We start from the raw sequence: 19,903 nt of genomic DNA, 5'->3' as shown, positions 1-19,903 counted from the left end.
TTAAATTCCCTTTGTGCCATAAAGCACGAGTTACTTTAATTTGAGTTGATTAGTTTGAAAGTGGTGGTGTAGAGACTGTGGAAACGAGGTGACTGACCTTCATTCACACCGAGTGCAAAACACGAGCAACATATTGAACGTGTTGTACAGTGTTTACAAAGTGTTACCTTTGTACGTTTTCTGTTCTTTAGACAAAAGGTTTATTAAATTGTTCAGATTTGTTGAACAAAGGAAAAAAATAAAGAAAAGGGAAGTGCAAAACCAACATAGATGCTGCTACAGGCCCTGATGCACCTACAACATCTGGATATTACCAGTTTTTTAAATTCAATTTCAAAAAAGTTCTTAACAAGTTTCAGGATATCAGCAGTCAAATCGGTTTTTAGATCCGCATACAGGAAAAGAACACATCAAAACCGTTGACATATATCATGTGTAAGCTTTAATTTCATGAATAAAAAACAAAAAACAATATTACATTACACAAATAAGCCAGCATTAATAAATAACACTTTCCCTTTCTGAAACCATATTTGTTTCTGCATTGCAATTTATAAGCTCTGCAAAGGAGAATCATTTCTCCCTCGACAAAACCGTGCACATGTACCACACACAGAAAATAACATGTCTGTTGGTCGACCTGCTTGGTCTCCCTTCTTCGCACCTCAATATCTATATTATACAGTAATATCTCTGGAAATACCGCTGCCCCACGCTGCAGTTTTGTTCTCATACTCAGTAAAATGTTCATTTGAGGGAAACAGACTCGAGGGAAATGGAGGTACTAGTGGTTTAACATCAGGGACGGTTTGGGTACATTGTCTGTAGATGATTGCAGTAGCTGAGAAATCCAGCAGGGGTCGTTCCTGAGGTGTCCAAAAGCATTTGTTCTGCTGCTGTTTGATGAGAGGTTTTTCACTCATGATGCAGGTTCACTGGGAGTTACCACATAACAAACCACAGCACATTAAATAAATAACTGACATCATCCACCGGCCAGTGATCATTGTTCATCAACGCCACCACCGAGTCTATGCTAATTTTCTCTATTGTCTATTAATTGCACTTGAAACATGAATTGTCCGTTGTACAGCTCTGTTAAGGTACATTGAGAATCATCACTTCTTTCTCTGACAGATGTCAACATAAACATTAATAAAGACATCTTTTGGAAATGTTACACAAACACACGAATCATACAACTGACAAATGAACACGTTGCTGCCGTTTAACTGCTCATTAAAGGTTCAATTTCTTTTTCACATCATGCAGTGACGTGCTGCAAAAAGGATTTGATATATATGTGCATCATTTTTTATCCCAGCTTTTATGCAACGCTTGTATGAGATCAACTTAGCTCAGAAAATTGTTAAAACTGAGTTTAAATAACTTGATGCAACCAGGGAAATAGCCTGGATTTATTAGTAATCTATATCTGCTGAGAAATAAATCATATAAAATAATTAATTAAACAGTTTCTTTAGATGTCTGTTCAGAAGGAAAGTCATCTCCATTAAGTTAAATGTTTAAAACCCATTAAGTTAAAAAAATAAAATAAAATAATAATATAGGTATCCACAAAGTCCCCTCCCCTCTGGTCCCAAAGACCTCCAAATAAATCCAGCTGTATAATTTCATTTGTGTGAGATGATTGTTGTTGCGATTTTAAAAATATGCTTATTTGCTTGAAGATAAATAATATTCCCATCTTCAGATAAATATGAAACAGGAGGAGGTTGGCTTAGCTTAGCATAAAGACTGGAAACAGCTAATCTGGCTCTGTGTGAAGGTGATACCTACCTAGCACCTGTTTATTAGCTAATTTCAGGCTTTTCAACAGTGCACATTTACATTGACCTTCAGTAATATAATACATAGAAGTGACTTCATCTCTCAAAAGACGTAAATCACCTGGGCACCTGTCTGTCGCCCTCAGTGTTGTCTGAGGCCATTAGCACACCTGGTGAGAATGAGGAGCAGATCTCTGATAAGTGCCGACTGCAGCCTCACTCTTCATCTCTGTCACCAGGCTGGAAGCCGAGCTTCTGTCGGCCGGTGTCACCACATGATAAACCGAGGACTGGGGGGGAAATCAGAGTGTCTGCCTGGTCACTTTGTGCTTCCTGTTCATTGCTGTCTGAGGTGACAGTGCCTTGTCTGTTTACCTACAGTACAGGTGTATGCTGGCAGGCTGACTGACCCACTTTTTACACATGCTCTGTTCCTACTGAATGGGAAGTGTTTGGAGGAAATCTGCAGCATTTCAGCAAAAAAAAAAAAAAAAAGAAGAAAAAGAAAGATGAAGAAGTCTCAGTGGTTCCAGATTGAAAAGGAGATAATGTGAAGTGTCTAATTTGAATAGTGCAACGTGTTAAACTATTTGCTCGTGCACAATGTACAGTGTGTGTTTAGGGCTGTCACACTTCCCGTAGCCAATACTGTTTTCTGATTACATCGCTATTGATGCTCGTATTGATCTTGTGGTTTATTCGTATGTGGTGACAGGAGCATTTTCATCGACCGAGCCTTTGTTTAACTGTGTGCAGCAGACTTTGTTTTTAGCGACTATGATACAACTTTGAGCACAGAAATTAAAATGTGGGTATTATCTTATTTTTCATTACACTTTAGTACGACCAGCACCATTTATTTAAAATGTGCTTTTTTGCTAATATTGGCACATGTACAGTGACACTGATTCATGTAAACTGTCCCTGAAACAAAATAGAATAAATAAAACAAAGCGCTTCCACATTTTGGTCATAACATGACAGCTAAATCATCCCCAGGACATCTGGGCAACACCATTCAGGCAAGAGGCTCATGAGAGTTAGTTGAAAGCTTCTGACACAACAACATAGCAGGTTGGACCATTTCTCATATTGAAGTTTGACTCAGTTATGAAAACACACTGTATGCATCGTCATCAATAAATAAAACATTTGGATTTGATCATATTCATTATTATATTAAGCACCGTGTTGGTGTTAACTGTCTGTGTTTTGTATTTAATGTAAATGTAAACTAAAACCCCAGATTGGTGCTTCACATAAACACTTGACTTGTTAGATATGTTGCATTGTTTTTGGTTGGTTGATTTATTTAACAGCACCACACACACACACATAGAAATACACACAGAAGGTGTTTTAGCACGGTTGGGACAGATTAGCAGTCTTACTTCCTAACACATGCCTGCGAATCTCTGTTAACCCCCTGTCTTTGGGCTCCACTCAAACACTCTGGCCTCTGCACCCTCAGCCTGCAACGCTCCCTTATCGTCACTAGTGGGAGCTGCTCTAAATAAATTGGGCCACATCAGAGGGACGGCTTAATTTCTGCTCTGAGTGATCAGGGGAAACGAGCACGAGCATATTGAGAGTGTATGTGTGAATGATTCAGTTGGAGACAGACAGAGACAGGAAGAGACAGACAAAGACAAACAGAGCAAAAGAGACAAAGACAGTGTTTGATGCAGAAAGAACAGACAATCCCTGCAGGCGTCTGTCAGCAAGCAGATATGCAGATCTTTTTTTTTTTTTTTCAAATCTCCAGATGTTTCAAAGGCTTAAGTCACAGGTCTGTTTGTCTGTTTGGTGTCTATGTGACTTTAGGGCAGCGTCCCATCCACTCGTGTTCAACGCTAACTTTGACAGTAACCTTGGAAGTTCCTCCTGTAATCGTTTGACACTTTAAAAAAAGGGTCTGGCCACAATCTGTGGACTCTCAGAGAGACCTCTGCTGACTCTCGTGGTGTGTGAGGCCCTCAGTGGGTGTAATAGCTATAATAGTCGGCATCGCTGTTGCTGTCCTTCTCGCAGACGTCCCCACTGCGTGGAGGTGGGGAGTTTTCAGTGCTGGACGTGTAGGGCGACACCCTCCTCTTCTTGTTGTCCCCCACGCTGCCTTCAAACAGGCCTGAGTCTGCAGAGTCTGCTGATTTCACAGAGGGAGGCTCGAGCCAGGGGTCTTCTGCCAACACCCCCACAGAGTCTTTGGGCTTTTCCTGCAGCAGGGGCGGCTGCAGCGGCTCAAGGAGCGAGGGAGGGTGCAGCCTGGGGTTGCCAGGCGACACTGAAGAAGATGAGGAGGACGAAGAGGAGGATATGGGTCTAAACCAGCCCAGACTTGGGCTCGGTTTGCTTGGGTGGCTGAGGTACTGTGGGGTGGGCCTGCTGGTGCTCCAGCCTGCTGAGGTGGCTGCTGATACAGACACACTGGTAGATGCAAAAGGATGGTCTGGGTAGTAGCTGAGGGCATGATGAGCGGATGTCTGCAGGGGAAAGGGCTTGTAGAAACCGTTTCCGGAGAAGTCCCCATCATAGGAGGAAGTGAATTCAAGGCGATTAGGGGCCACGCCCTGCTGAGGCGGCAGGTACCAGCGGCTGTGAGGGCCGGGGCCAGAGGACGAGTCTTTGTGCTGCTGGCCCATACCGATGGGCTCGCGGCTGAAGAAGCGGCTCTGTGGCAGGGGGCTCATGTACTGCTCAGGGAGGTAGCCTTGAGGGTAGCAGCTCCCTGGCAGCAGCTGCTGGCTCTCTGTAGGGGAGGGGGTGAGGCGATCAGAGTCGGGAGGAGCGTACAGCCTAGGCAGGAGGGAGGAGGAGGGGACGAGAAGAGAGTGTGAGAAGAAGAGGAAAAAATGAAGGTGTTATTTCCTGCCCAAACCTCAAACTATCTATCAAACATCTCACAGCCCCTCACACCCTTTGACTGCAGCACGCTGAAGCAGAGCAGCAGGTTGTGTGTATTCCAATATTTAAAGGATGATATGAACACTGAGGACATTTCAATACCTGCAGTGAACCAGTCTCACTACTTATAATGAGCAAACACATTAACATCAACATATTCATTATGATTCTATTCTAGACACAACGTTTAAAGATAAATTACTTACGTGTCGTAATTGTCACGGAAACCTTTAGCGAAGGGGTTATGGTCTATTTTCAGCTGAGTGATCTGTGTAGGGAACAGGAGGAGGGCAATGAGAGAATGTAGGCATAGGAAACAGAGAAGGAGTGAGTAAGCATGTAGGAGAAACGAGAGAGCAGAACGAGAGGAGGTCGCAGACTAATAATTAATGAAGATAACATGCAGTTTCTTCTCTGGATGTTGGAAAGCGGCCTCCTTTAGAACCAGAGAGCATTCAGTGATGGAATAATCATCAAACAACGGGGCGTTCATGTCTGGGCATTCAGTAACTCCTGCTCATTGTATGTGAACAGCTGTTAGATATACTGTGTACAACACATACTGGAGACTCAGGTCAGCTGAGGTGACTCTTAGCTGAACTTGGCAACCGTATATTAACCCGTTCTAACCTTTGTAGCAGGATGCAGGAAGGAACACTAGTGTGTGAATTTCTGATGCATGAAGGCATAAACCAAAGTTTCATTTCTTAAAGTGTGGAGTCGACATGAATCAGTGAACTGTAGACCTTATTTAAATGGAGCTGTAGGAGTTAGAGGACATGATCATGAAGTCAGATTAGATGGAAAATAAACTGAAGCCGAGCACTCACATCTGCGTTCTGATAAGCAGTAACGGCGATGAACTGGGTCTCTGGGAAGATGAAAGTCAGAGCTTTGGATGAGAGGAAGGGGTCCTCCGCGCCGTCCTCCTTCACCTCCACGATGTGCAGGCGAGGTTGGTACTTATGGAGCGACTGGAGCACTATCATCTAGAGCGGAGAGACCGAGCAGGACAAAGACTAAGACGTCATAATATCAGATAAAAAGGAGTTTCTTTCCCTTTTAAAGACATTATTTTTAATATGAATGTATTTTAAGGTACCTGTGCCACGTTGTTGGTGCCTCCCTTGTTGTTCGTGAGCTTGAGCTTACTAAACGACACTTCTTGTCTCATCCAGTGAGCTCCTGTGTTCGGAGAGTCGGGGTGCATGTACATTCTGTTGCCTGTAGGTGCAAAAAAACTCATCAGACACACATCCACACTTCCTGCACCTGCAATGAATACATAGAGCCTTAAAATATTCCCTGTTGCATCCCAGAAGCTGTTAAAATCATCAGGTATCTTCAGGTATCACACCCACAGATGTTGTTACAGACTTCTCCATCATATTTCACATATTTGGCTCCATTTAACAGCTGGTTCCTTCAATAATACTGATGACAGATATCATTTTGATGTTGTTGATGCTTTCTAATTGCAGGATGCAATCTCAGTGCCATGATTTTTCACAGTGTTACCACAATGACCTGCTAACCTTATATGAGCACACCACATAAGTGCACTATTAAATCTAATTGAGAGACACTGTTTCACCACAGTTTCCACAACTGTAGTCACCTTTTTCACAACACCTGTTACATGTGTGACAACACCTTACAGTTTCTTTCATTCATATAATTGTGGTTTGTCTATCATCAATCACACACAAAATGTCGTCTTGGTTAACTTGCTATCATTTATTTTTTGTGATTTTTTTTTCCGAGGTGTGACGAGGAAGTAATTATGAATGCATGGAGGATGTGAGCACGGGGAGTAGAAGATAGATGGAAAGTAAACACCACAGTAGGACAGAAAACTGAAATCTAAGGCAGCATTTCTATTGATCAGTGGGGAAAACACCGATGTATCACAACATTTGGGGATAAGCATGAAATATTTTTGTGACTAACTAAATTACTTTTAACTAAGAGCAAAGCACTTTTGTTTGAGGCCGGTGTCTGAACGTCAAATTTAATTTGTGTTTTAAGATACGATGTGTGAGAGACCTATTCAATCCACTCAGTCACGATGCTTTGACAGCACCTCACCTCTGTAGGATAACTTTTAACATTTCTGACTCGGCCTTGTTTCACATGCTCATTCTGTCTTTGCTTCCAGTCGCATCCTCACGTCCTCAGACCTCTGGTTGTCTGGAAATTTCCATGAACTGCCATTTAGGTGCCATCCAAGCCCTAGATGTCCCTGGACTTTCCTTGACTTCCACCTCACCTGTTTCCTGTTTCCCAATCATCTCAATAAACATACCTGCCTCCTCCACCTGATCCCTGCCAGTCTGTCTTTATGTCTTCTTTGGACTTGTATCAACCTACCTCTTGCTGCTTCTCTGTTTTTGCTCCCGTCTCACATCCTGTAAGTCATTTTCACCTTCATTTTTATTTTTAGCACTACATCTGCCTGCATTGTGTGTCTGCATTTGGGTCCTCAACCCACAGTTGTCTTACCACAGCTGTGATAGTAACAGAGACTATTTTATTTTTAAAATGACCTCCTACCTAGCTTGGCATCTCCCCTGCAGAACGTCTTGTAACTTTACATTAAACATGCAGTTTGATAGGAGTAAATCTGCAAAAAGCATATGCTGGGACAGCTACAGATCTACAGTAGCTCTGTTTGACGACGGGTACAGTATTTCAGTTTAATACATGTTTAAATGTTTGATCCATCCTCTGACACTGTCCTCTCATAAAAAGGATGCTTGTTATAGTACATGCTAGGGACACTGAACGCCCTATAACCTTAACTGTGATCTTTCTCTGGAGGAAACAAGTTGTTCTTCTCTGTGTGATCTTCACCAAACTCCAGCATTATGTTCAATACTAAGACGCCATATTTTTATATTTTATTGACCATTAAGAGGAAAATTAGAACAAAGTCACATACTGTTGCTTTAATTGTTAAAATATTGTCATAATGTGAAGAGAAAATGTAATGCAGATGCAGTTTTAGGGGATGGGGGTTGGAAAGATGCTAAATCACCCACAGTGGAAATCCATGGCTAATGGTGGACAGTGGCCATAATGAAAAAGACCTATCCCTCTCTTCCTGCAGTTTCAACAATGAAGCCGCTAAGTTCGACAACACATGTCCACAGAAACCTCTCTGACTACTTGTTTATCATGATGCACGTCTTGGTTTGACTACTGTATGCATGTAGGTTTGCTACAATACTGCTAAGTAAACCACTTCCTCGAGATCAGCATGCACTGAGCCGAGGACCCTGCTCACTGACTGACCACGATTTACGCTCACAAACTGGTCTCAGCTCATCTAATTAGTGTCAGAACGTGTTTCTGGGAGAAAGGAAAAAGGAGGACGTACTTGTGAGGCCACGGTGGGTGAGTGTCTGAACACAAATTAATTAAGAGGTCGAGAGCATCTGCTGTCAGCTAAAGTAAATGAAGTGATGTAAGTAATGCTGTTTATAAAAACCTGCTCTCTAATCTTTCTGTTTAGGATAAATGTTTACTCTTAAACTGTTTTCAGTGTTTACTGAACTCAGCAGAAAGACTTAAAGGCAGTTTAATACATTTCACACTGACGTGTCATCACTTTGAGGTCTATCAGATTAAATGTACCTGGCATGTTTCCCTCCGCTTTGCCACACTGGACCCACTTCCCGCCTTGGTACCTCCAGTGGTGCTGATCGGCCAAAACCACGTCCACGTAGACGTTATAGTGAGCAGACGGCTCCAGACAAGTGATATTGAAGCTCAGAAAGGGAAACATCCTCCTGCACAAACAGACACAGACACAACAAACATTTAACCACAAAAACCTTTCACTGATGTCGCAGTAGAAGAACTTCAGCACTGAAATACTCAATGCATTTCAAATACACTCGAGTTAAAAGCTGTTACTTCACCTACTTATGTGCTTATATTTTGTATTTAATATCTGAATTTGCAAATTACGCTACTGTTCAAACTTGACATGTTCCAGTTTTAGTCAGGAGTACAATGTGGATGGTGTTAATGTTGTAAATTATATCATAGCTGGAAACTACTAAAATAATGTTAATTAATTTAAAAGGCTTATTGATGATGAGAAAACAATTTTGCATTTACATCGATATCGAGGACTACTGTTGTAACTAAAGCTGGCAGATAAATGCAGTGGAGTGGAAAAGTCCAATATCACCTTGATATATGATGATATTTCTTAAATGACAGATTAATAATTAAGAGCAGGACAAACAATCCTCAAACACATGTATGACTACTACTGAGACTGTATAGCATTTAGTCTACGTTTATTAATGAATGCAGTCACTCTACACGTGTTTTGTTACTTGAAAGTCTGGAAAGGATGTAAGAAATCCAGAGTACACGTACAAATTATTAATGCAAAGCAGCAAAACCACATGCAAACAAGTGCAATTTACACCAGTGGAGCTTCTCCGACATGTTCATCGTGCTCTCCTTTTAAATCATTTAGCTCTTTTTGCACAGTTTGTCCTCATTTGCACAGCTAATGGCTCCTTTCAGCAGCCATCATGGTCAGAAGCAGCCAGCCTGAGTTCTTCCTGCTCACTAACTGTGTAACTGACGCAGGAGGTGGATGAGTGAATACAAAAAGAATCCTCTGACGTGAAGGAAGGAATTGTGCTGTTTAGGGACAACAGTGTGCTCTATGTGAGTAACTAAGGGAAGTGTTGGCTGTTTGGATGTCACAGCTACTGGACTCTTTCTGCTTTCTCCCCAGCTGAAGAATCAGAGCAATGCACGAGACGACTAAAGGGGTGGCTGAGACAGGGGCGGCGAGTCTAGGTGAATATTTAATGCTGCTCTTAATAAAAGATGCCTTCGGAGCTGCTCTTGATTGCTGGAGCTTTACATGTTGCCCTTATTTTGATCACAGAGGGGCTTCAGTGAGCCGGGGTAACAAGGAGGTCAAGGGGCCCCTGGGTGCTGCACCGCAGGGAAGGAGAGGGAGAGGCTGGGTTAAACTCACACACATGTGGAGGGGATGGGATCAAACAGACAAACCGCAAACACACCACAACACACACACTTGTGACATGCTACAGTGTATTAACACACCATGTAAAATGCATGCAGTGTTGACAGAGAAGCTCTCACTGGCCCGGTAGTACTCAGCCTCATTTTACATTATAGAACACAAAGCATCACCTCGTTATGATAATTCTCTGGGTCAGCCGTGTTCGTCACCTTGTTTCGACTTTTTAATCCCATAAAAACTATAAGACAGCACTCGGTTTGACTGTCTGCCCGAGCTGAAGACGGGGTTCGACATTTGGGGAAGTACACTGTGCTCGTGTGTGTTCTAGTGGGGTGTTCAGTGAGAAGATGCTCTTAGCTTGACATAAAGATTGGAAGCAGGGATCTGTCCTAAGGTAAACCAGACTAAAACTACAGCCAGGCCAGCAGCCGTAGCAGTCCTTAATGCCTGTACCTGTTCCTGCCGCCCTGAACGATTGGACCAGTGCACCTGTCACCTGCTCCAATCAAGCTGCAGCATTTTTGTCCCACCTTTCTGGTGCATTAAAAATCCTTCCTAGCTTTCTGTCTGGACGGATTAGATTCAGCGTGTGCAGCTCTTCACTGTCTCTGCTCGCTAGTGAGAAATTGTAGCTTCATGCTTTGTTGTTCCCTGGAGACTGGTTCAGAAATGATGAACTCCCACACACAGGTAGAACTTCCTGTGTGTTGCTGCTACTGTACTTTGGTTCAGTTAGGAAAGTATTAGCTACAATACAAGATCATTAATGATATATATCCTTTGTTTAATATGCAATAAACGGAAATTTAAAAGCAACAAGTTGTGAAAATGTAGGCAGATACAAGCTTTCTGTTGTCCCCTGCGTCTGGTCTTTATGCTAAGCTAACATGCTGCTGGATATCAGTCTACTCATCTGTTGGCAAGAAAGGAAACAAACATGCTTCACAGCGATTCCTTTGACGTTAACGGTGTCTGACCGGGCAGTAAACGCACCACTGAATGAGTGTGGATGAATTTATATTATCATCACTAGACTGCTGTTGCTGTAAATAAATCAGGACATGCTTGAACTTTGACCCGTCTGTGTTACACTGACTAACAGCACCTTCAGCTCTGGAGCATTTCTAATGAGTATTTCCCTCCATGTTTTATGACTTCTTCTATGTTAAAACTTTTATTTCTAACTACACCTCCTGCCTGACTTGCTTTAGCAGTACATCTTTCTTTAAATGTGGAGTTTGCCTGTAAATGCTTCATTTCAATGCAAATGAATAGAAACAGATACATTCAAGTGATTGTGCCGTTCTATAATGTGTCTGGCTTAAATTAGTCATTGTAAGAGTGCATATGAGACTGTACTCAAAAAGAAAACTTCCTTTTCAGAACCACCCTCTGCTTTTTTTTTCGAAAACATTTTGATGTGGGTGGAAAAAAAAGATATGATCTGATGTCTATTTGATCACTCCTGTAAATACACCAAGGTGTTGTTCTATTGGTCACAAACAAGGGTTGAACATGCAATGATAATTCAGTTTGATAAAACGTTTCCAAATAAGATAGAGGCATCGCTGTACACGTGAACTACAAGAGCCACTATCTCGTCTGGATGGAAATTTATCTCATTTAAATTCAGTTTGTCCTCCCTGAAGCAGTTTGGCTGTTTAGTGGTGTAAAAACAAGTGAGGTGGGTAAAGAGGCGACTTGTTGGAGGCTACTGTTAGCGGGCTAGCAGGAGACCTGCAGGGCTCCCAGGTCTGTCCTGGCTAATGAGGATTTTACATGTGTGATATGTTTCACTGCGGGTGTATGTGTGTGTTCATGAAGCTCAATCAGTGCTCGTGGACGGTGGTGAGTGTCGGCACTCTGGCTGACACCTGATGAGCAAATGTTTCCTCTGCTGACCCCTATCCACCACAACATTAACACCACCTGATGGTGTTAATGTTGTGGCTGGTGCACAATATATTTCTAAAACTAGTTTGGAGTTTGTAGCTGACTAATTCGACACACATCTGTCACACATTGTCATAAAAGATCAATTTGTAGTTTATCTTTAGAACAAACCATCACCCACTACTAACGCCTCAGGTGTTGAACTTCCCATGGTTCTTTCGAGTTTTGTAATTCAAACTTAATTCAAAGAATGATTCAGATTCTAGATTTATCTCAAATCCAACAAACCCCACAAGCAGCCTAATAATTAACAAGTATTATTAGAATAAAACCTCATATTTAGAGCAATTTTCTCACTTTACTACAAATAAAACGGCCACACACTCATGTACGATGTGTCCTCGCATTAAACCTACTCAACATTAACCCACTGTGTCAACTTTCTGGACAGAAAACAACACTTGAAGCTTGCAAACTGTATTTTTTAAATGATTGTGCGTATGTGTTGTGCTCATCACATCAGAACTTCTTTAAATTCATCCGAAGAACCCTTCACATGTGCGTTTGAATGGAGACTCTTTCTACTCGTGTACACACGCTCCTCTGTTTTACCCTTCAGCGGTAAGACAAAACCCCTCAGTGAAGGGTCCCAGTTGGGTCTTTCTGGCTACATGGCAAGTCCAGTTTAACAATCAATCATAGTTCTCGGTGAAACACAATCGTGGCAGCAGCTCTTTAGTGGCTGGCAGAGAACAGGTGAAAGAGCTCTTCTTCCACTGCTGTGTTTAATACAAGTGAAAACAGAAACTTGGCTGTTCGGCAGTGGATCCACCCACTACACGCTGTGCAATTTAGTAATCTAGAAAGTAGATTCAAAACTTTTTTTTTTTCTGATATTGTCGATTCACTTATACTAGAGCCTTTTATAGGAAATCAGAACTTGTCAAGGGGGGAAACCATAGAAAACACAACACAGAGGGTATTTGCATGTGGGGGCGGCACTCAGGCTTTATGTACAGAGTTCACTGAGAGAAGTTGAAAACACAACACATGTTACTAGTTTGGTGGTGGCACGATTCAGTGCTGCTTCCTGACTACAGCGTGACACATAGATGATTTTAATTTTACATGACAGCGTGGAACAGCTCTGTCTGTTGCATTTGACATGTTTTTGCAGCAGTGGAAGCTGTAGATGCACGGCCTCGCCTGGACTCTCAACCAGCCTGTTTGCCACCCTGATTCACTGGAAACTCGACAAGAGCAATGACTGTGTGCTGCTTCCTCAGTCTGATCCAGGTGTATACGTACGTGAACACTCATAACTGTAGCTTAAAATACCATAGAAACAGATGAGTGTGATGAACCAACCGGTACTACACAGACAGTACCACTGGTGGTGACATTTAAAAAAATCAAAATACACTGTGTGGATGTTGAGGAGAGACGAAGGGGAGGGAGTTGGGTTTGAGCAGACAGAGAGCGCAGGAGGGGAAACCGCGGGGGGAAACAGAGGTTAGATAAAGGGAAAAGGAAAGAGCAGAGGGTGGAGTGGCGGGAGGGAGGTGTGCAGGGTTTGTCCTGGGGATGCGAGGCAGAAGCTGGTGTGGAGGAGAGGAACTGGATATTCACCAGGGAGAGGACTTTTCTACATGAGTGCACCAGCTGATTCATCCGGACAGGAGTTCAGGTCTGGTTTTTGTCACCGTGCGTACGCTGTGACGAAAACATGCCAGTCTACAGCTGCTGCCGGACACAAGCACTGTTAAACACACAGGTACTTCTTCAATTCACACACGGACTCATTCTGTAGGAATTCGGCCACTAGATATGTTTAAATTGAATTTTTGTGCAGAATCACCTGATTCGGCTGAGTTCATGCTTCATATCTCACAAACTCAAACACGTCCCTGCACAGTAACACCTCACAGCCACTTGTTCCTAGAATATCTTTAAAACAGGCCAACAATGTAAAGTAGCTTCATTTTTAAAATCGCCACAATCATTTGGGAGCTGTAGGTTCTAACAAACATCACTACAGAAGTGCATGAACTGAAGACAATTTGCGGTCATGGATTAAAGCACATTTTCTGCTCTAGTGGGTATTTCCAGCAGCACAAAGATGTATGTGGGATTATGTGTTTATGGTAATGAAGGAAAATGTCACTGGTGTGTTTTATTAGTTTAGGACGATAACTGTGGCACAGAGAAACAGGACAGATCAGGTTTTACATGCACGTGTTGGTTATTTAGCTCAATTCACTATTGGTTTTATTTGTGTTTTTCTTTTGTTGCCTATAAGTAATAAATAAACACACATGACTTTATATTTAGCAGCTAATTCATCACACAAGACGTTAGCAGCATATGTTCAAGTCCACGCAGCCGCTGTTTGTAATGAAAATGAAGCCCAAGTGGAAAAATGAACAGGCCCTAGTTATTAGAAGAGGATATTACATGTTTAGAGGAAGCTCTTCTTTAGCTATCTGAAAATATTAGTACTAGATGTTTCTCTGAAAAAAAAAAAGAAAACGAAAAGCTGCTTATGCACACATAAACAGCTGAACAGGAAGTGACAAGTCATTCTGTCAAAACCTTGAAATAGTCCATCTACTTCTGCTTTCAGACTGAGTGAGAGAGAGTGAGAGAATTAGTAATTAAGACTTCCAAACATTCCTGAAAATGTAAAAAAGAAGCTCAGTCTCCACTTGGTTCCTATGATAAATGGTTTATTACTGCTGTACTGTGCTGTATTAAAATATCTGCAGCTATACATCTTCGTGAAGACGCCCACTCTAATTTCCTTGGTAATGTCAAGTGATCATTTCCAAAATATGACATATTGTACCTACTTTGGAAAGAAATTAATTATTCAAACATTTGTTTTTTATTTTGTACTTAACTAGGCAGCTGCAGTTATTAAAAAACTAATTTTATTTAGCATTTTTAGAATTAAAGTTCAGCTTTTGAGATGGGGATAAAAATCCCCTTGTGTGTCTCTGATGCTCCAGTAGGTTAATTTGTGCATTAAAGAAACTTTACCTTCAGATACTCATTGCAAGACTTTGTAATTCTTGGGAACAAAAATAAGAGAACAGATAATTTCCTCTGTGAAAAGTTACCAGACATCAGAATGATACGTTTTACAGTTCGGGCTCAGTGGAGCAGAACGAGCAGAAGAGCATGATTCCTCTGAGTGTGAAGGTTACCTTGCATTATTTCCCTGAAAGGTGTTGTTACAAACTCAGCCAGTCCCATCTCCTTTCTAGAACATGTGAATGGTCAAGAAAAACCTCTTATTTTATCATTCACGAGTAAAAATAATCAGAATGTCTGAAAAAGTCTCTCGTGCAGGCTGAAAATCTAAATTACAAATTTAAAGTAAATGTGCAAAATATCAAATCTACTATTGTTTCCAGAAAGAAAGTCCCTTTAAATGAAGGTGCTTCTTGGAAACCACTGTAGGGAAAAGTCTGTCCTTTTGAGTCATATCTAAACTCACCCCAGGTGTAGGATTTAACACACTGATCAAACAAATGAATGAGGGAACAAAGCTTCACTTTCTCTTTTCAGTTTTAGTCACTTGAATTTTCCATGATTTAGCCCCAAGAACTCTCTCTCTGTCTCTCATTCATTAATTAGTTTGTGCTCTTGGACAACGTCGAGTGATGCTGTGTTTTTTTGTTTTTATTCGACCTCTGCGTCGCGTCTCGATGAACTTCGCCTTAGTGCATGAGTCAGACACGAGCACGGCCTGAAACGGCATCAACTAGTGTGGTGATCTGAATTTAGCTCGTGAGAGGTGTAGATGAATTCCGCTCCTTTTTGCTACAGGCCATGAATATGTCTCTAGATTTCAAAGCCCAGGTGTGGTACATGAGCAAAACTTCTGAGAGATCTGTCAGGCTGTACACCCGGCATCTAGTGCAGGCTGAAGAAAGCAGAAAAAAAGAGAATCTAGTCTTTTACTTCCTGAACTTCAAAGATGCCTCACCTCCTCAGCGTGGCCATCTAAAGGCTCAGTGGTGTTTGACCCTTCTCTCTACTTTCCTCTTCAGTTTCTTTCACCCTTTCTCCTACAGGCACCGGGGTTTTGATTAACTTTGCAGACCCTCTCCTTGCAGGCTTCTCTCTAAAAACACTGCAAAATTATTGTGGAAGCCTGAACCCAAGATGAAAATTTAAGGAGGATATCACCTCTGATACTGAAAAAAAAAAAAAACCCACACACTCTTCTTTAACTCTTCTTTCACTCAACTCCTCCAAAAATCTTGCTGGAGTTTTTGTTATGTTTCAGAAAGTATGTGTTGTTTGGCACCGTCATCAGTTTTTCGGTTGGATACTTGCACTTCAGCGTGTGAGGGAGGAAATCGAGATAAAAGGAAAAACGTTTTCATGAGCAGGATTTGAAATTTTCATATTATGAGGTTTGTGGTTTTTGCGCATGAAAATTTGCTTTTGTTGCATGTGGAAGGATAACACCTCTGCACCTATTTCACCGATCCTGTTATTATTGCGGGCAGCGTTTATCCTCTTCTGCACAAAAAGTCTAGCAGGTGTGTGTTCATGTGTTATCCTGTGTTTGCTTTGAAGCCATGTGAAAAAAAAAAAAGTCAAATTATATTAAATGTTTTTAATTACAGAGCAGCTGCTGATCACAGTGTTAGGAATATACCAGGACTGGTTATGTCACAACACACAGGACACACACACACACACACACACACACACACACACACACACACACACACACACACACACACACACACACACACACACACACACACTTGGAGAAATGAAACAATATAAAAACATAATTTGCAAAAACTGCCTGAAACTTTCTCTGCTGTCACAAAATCCACACACTGGCACACAATCTCCAATAATTTAGCTTTGTGTTATATTAACAATTACTCATATGATCAACTTAACTGATCTTATTGAAGCATCAACAGAAACAGAAACTTCTCTTTGTTCATTTTCTACAGAATAAAGACGAATATTCATGAAGTGATCATGATGAACTTAGAAAGAGGCTTGTCTGGCTTCTAAAATGTTATTTAACCACTGCACTCTGGCAGCAGGCTGCTAACTCTGGCTGCAGAAGTTAACCAGAGTAAAGAAACCATGCAGGTCAAAATATGCTTGCAAGGCTGCAGTTTGCTGCTCTCACAGTTTAATTCTTCTGTGCGTAATGCAATGCGTAAAGCTCTAGTTTGGAAATGCATAAGCTGCAGTTATGAGATAATTTTTACTCAGGACTGTAATAAAATGGATCAGTAGCCTATTAAGTGACAGCGCTCTTGCTTTCTGTGCACAGACCCGAGCTATGAGAAACCAACGGCCCGAAACCTTCTGTCAAACACAAGTGTCGCACATTAGTGAGTTAATGCTCATCGACGTGGGTGCGTGTTAATGCTCGGTGACCCATCGCTGGAGCCCGGCAGCGCCGTCTCTTGCGCGCTCAGACCAGCAGCTCTGTGCTCTGCTGAAACCTGTCTCTGTGTCTGGGAGGATTTTCACGCGTTGTTGTTCTCGTTATCGTCTCTGAAGCCGCCAACTCAAGATACCGAGCTGAGGTTTATTTATCAAAACTTCAGCGACCTTTAGTCGTTTCGATCTGAGCCGAGATGAGACATTTGAAACATTTAGACACTGAATTAACTTCTGTCTGTGTTTTAATATTAAAGTCACACGAAGAATGACGCATTTTCTACAGTTATAAGGAAAAACTAAAAGTGATTTAACGTGCAGTTTGGTTCAAGTTGGATGAAAGTGAGGGAGACTTTTCTAATGAGTTTAATTGATTAATTGAGAATTTGCTGTGTTAATTTCATGCCGTTTGAAATTGAAAGGGCCCCAGAGACTTTAGAGGTCAAAAGAGGTGTCAAAATGTTTTCCAGCAACTCAGCCTGCAATTGACATGGACTCCTTCATAATCTCTCTGGCTTCTAAGCAATTTTAGCCCAAAGCTAAAAGTTGATTCAGTGAAACGTTAACAGAAAGATCCTGATTAAAATAAATTAATTAATAGAATGAATTATATCAGTTAGGCCAAAGATTATTTTCTATTCTGCTTAGATACATTTCAAACATGGGAAATTTTTAAATCCTCATACAAATTCTCTTTAACATGCTCTGTGTGCTAAACTTAAGGCTCAGACATTATTCTCATCAGACTCTCAGCACAAAACCCAAAAAGTGCCAACACCCTCGTCACCTGACCAGTGATGTGTTTGTGATGCCTGAAGTAAACAGGAGCTAAAAGCACAGTAAACTCTGACCTCCATCAGTGATCACCACAGCGCTGCAGTCTGTGAAGTGTGATTGAATCCTCACTGAATTGTATTTAGAGGTGAACAAACACATTTCAGTGAAGTACCAGATTATTAATGACATAGAACTGACGGTGGATGAATTAGAGAGAGTGTAAAACCAAAATAAAAGCTCTGCGTAATTTCTGTGACTTGTTCCCTGCTACGTTTAATTATTATGGAAAATAAAAAAGTTGACATTTGATTTGGCAGACTCACCTCCCCTGTTTGGTGATAATCATCTCGGTTTGGAACTTGTGGAACTTGGCCCATAGCGGGTAGTTATTGAGGACAGCCTGAGCCTTTCCGCACACCTGTAGCCCAGGTAAAGGGTAGAGAGACGGCCGCTGGTAGCCGTGCTGAAAGCTCCCAGGATAGTTCTCCGGAGAAGGAGCGTACACGTCTTTACTGCCTGTGTGAAACCCGTCTCCTGCCGCCGAGATGTAACTTTGTGCGGCTGCGCTTCTTGGAGGAGACCGTACGCCGCCATACGGGCAGCTGCTGAGGGTCTGTGCGTAAAACCTGCCGGACTGCGCTCCGTACCCTCCCACCGCCTGCTCCGAGTGGTACGGATGAGCCAGTGCGTCCTGCCCGCTTGGAACAGAGTCCGAGTAGTAGAGCCTCGTGTCCTGAATCCCCATTTTAAACTCGGATAGATCCTTGCCGCCGCGGTGGAGGTGACTGCTGATGTCGGTGCTCTTTCCGAAAGTTTGCGTTTCAGTCCCATTCAACATGCTGAGGTAGAGGTTGCCACCTATGCCGCCCATTTGCAGCCCCGCGCCGGGACTGTGCGTACTGTCATAAGTATCCACTCGTGCGTCCAGTTGAATGAGAGCGCGCACAATGAAAAATGAGGAGAAAACAACACAGCCTGGACTCTGATCCTCACCTAGGAGTCAAAGCGCACTGACATCACACAAACTTTAAAATTCGGTGTCTCGGTCGCTGAGAGCTTGAAATTCAACATCTACAAACATCCCCACACGGACTCATTGGACTTTTTTAGCTTTAAACTTTTCAGCACCCGAGCAGGTGATTATCTTGTCTTTTTGTTGACGTGTGGAGTCGCTACCAGTGACTCCAACACATGCTCAGTTTTCTAACCTATGATATATACATTTTACAAGTGGTCATATTTGGAGGAGTGTCTGGCGCAAGGGGCAGGACGTGATAGGCTCCAGATATGACAGAGCCAAGCCCTCACACACACACACACACACACACACACACACGTACAGACTGCTCTTTAAAAGTAAGTACTTCAATACACTTTAGATTAGTTTTAAAAATAATTCTGAATAGAAATAAAATAAAAAATAACAAAACGGCTCTAAACTAAAAATCCAGGTGACAGCCTCAAACTTCGGGTTGAGCACATTTCTGTGTATTTTACTGTTAAGGCTTAATTTGTGCATGAGTGACTTGTATTAATATGATTTTACTTCCACACATGTAACCAAATATTCCGATGAGTTAATAAAGAGACGTGAAGGATGGAGTGAAACAAAAATCAAACGCTGAATTAAAACGAACCGTGTTCATTCATAATTAAATCATTTTACTATGGTTTGTAATTTTGATAAGACACCAATATTTTACTACATTTATCCACTTTATAATTTAACAGTTAAATAGCATGTCGCGTTTTGAGTTGTAGATATTCGGATACGACTTTTATTTGTGTTGAACATAATATTTTTAACATTATTAGACTGAATTTTGACTTTATCTTTTAAATTAAATGACATTTTTTAGCTTTTGTGCTCATTCAATATTTACTTGGCAGTATTCTCTAAGTTTAACTCGTTAACAATGATTTCTGATTTTTTTTTTATTTGTCTTGATCTTAAATAAACTGTCTCATTAATGTCGCAGGGAATTTTACGAGGGGCTCACGCACCCTGTTATTCCCTTTTGTACTTTTTTTATTTTTTACCACGAACCAGTTGACTGAATCATCAACAAGATTTTATTTTCATTTTCCA

The 19,903-nt window shown here is 41.7% G+C and overlaps 1 protein-coding gene across 1 annotated transcript; it reads right to left on the bottom strand.

Annotated features, from left to right (window-relative positions):
- Positions 1-427: 427 nt before the first annotated feature.
- On the bottom strand, positions 428-19,007 carry tbx21 (T-box transcription factor 21). The gene is made up of 6 exons (XM_026351983.1): positions 18,138-19,007; positions 8,331-8,485; positions 5,797-5,918; positions 5,525-5,683; positions 4,901-4,962; positions 428-4,586 (listed from the first exon to the last, which is right to left on the bottom strand). Exons 1-6 carry the CDS (start codon positions 18,683-18,685, stop codon positions 3,767-3,769), a joined length of 1,866 nt encoding a protein of 621 aa, XP_026207768.1. The 5' UTR covers positions 18,686-19,007; the 3' UTR covers positions 428-3,766.
- Positions 19,008-19,903: the final 896 nt, after the last annotated feature.

This window comes from Anabas testudineus, chromosome 19 (assembly GCF_900324465.2).
Source record: "Anabas testudineus chromosome 19, fAnaTes1.2, whole genome shotgun sequence".
Lineage (NCBI taxonomy): Eukaryota > Metazoa > Chordata > Actinopteri > Anabantiformes > Anabantidae > Anabas > Anabas testudineus.
Note: the sequence above shows the minus strand (reverse complement) of the source record. Positions and strands in the feature narration are given on the sequence as shown.

Bases quoted from the DNA above. Each gene is read 5' to 3' on its own strand.
- tbx21 (XM_026351983.1), bottom strand. From the start codon at position 18,685: ATGGGCGGCATAGGTGGCAACCTCTACCTCAGCATGTTGAATGGGACT. The intron at 8,486-18,137 runs GTGAGTCTGCCA...CTGTTTGTGCAG, and splicing joins ATTATCACCAAACAGGGGAG to GAGGATGTTTCCCTTTCTGA. The intron at 5,919-8,330 runs GTACATTTAATC...TTGCACCTACAG, and splicing joins AGCGGAGGGAAACATGCCAG to GCAACAGAATGTACATGCAC.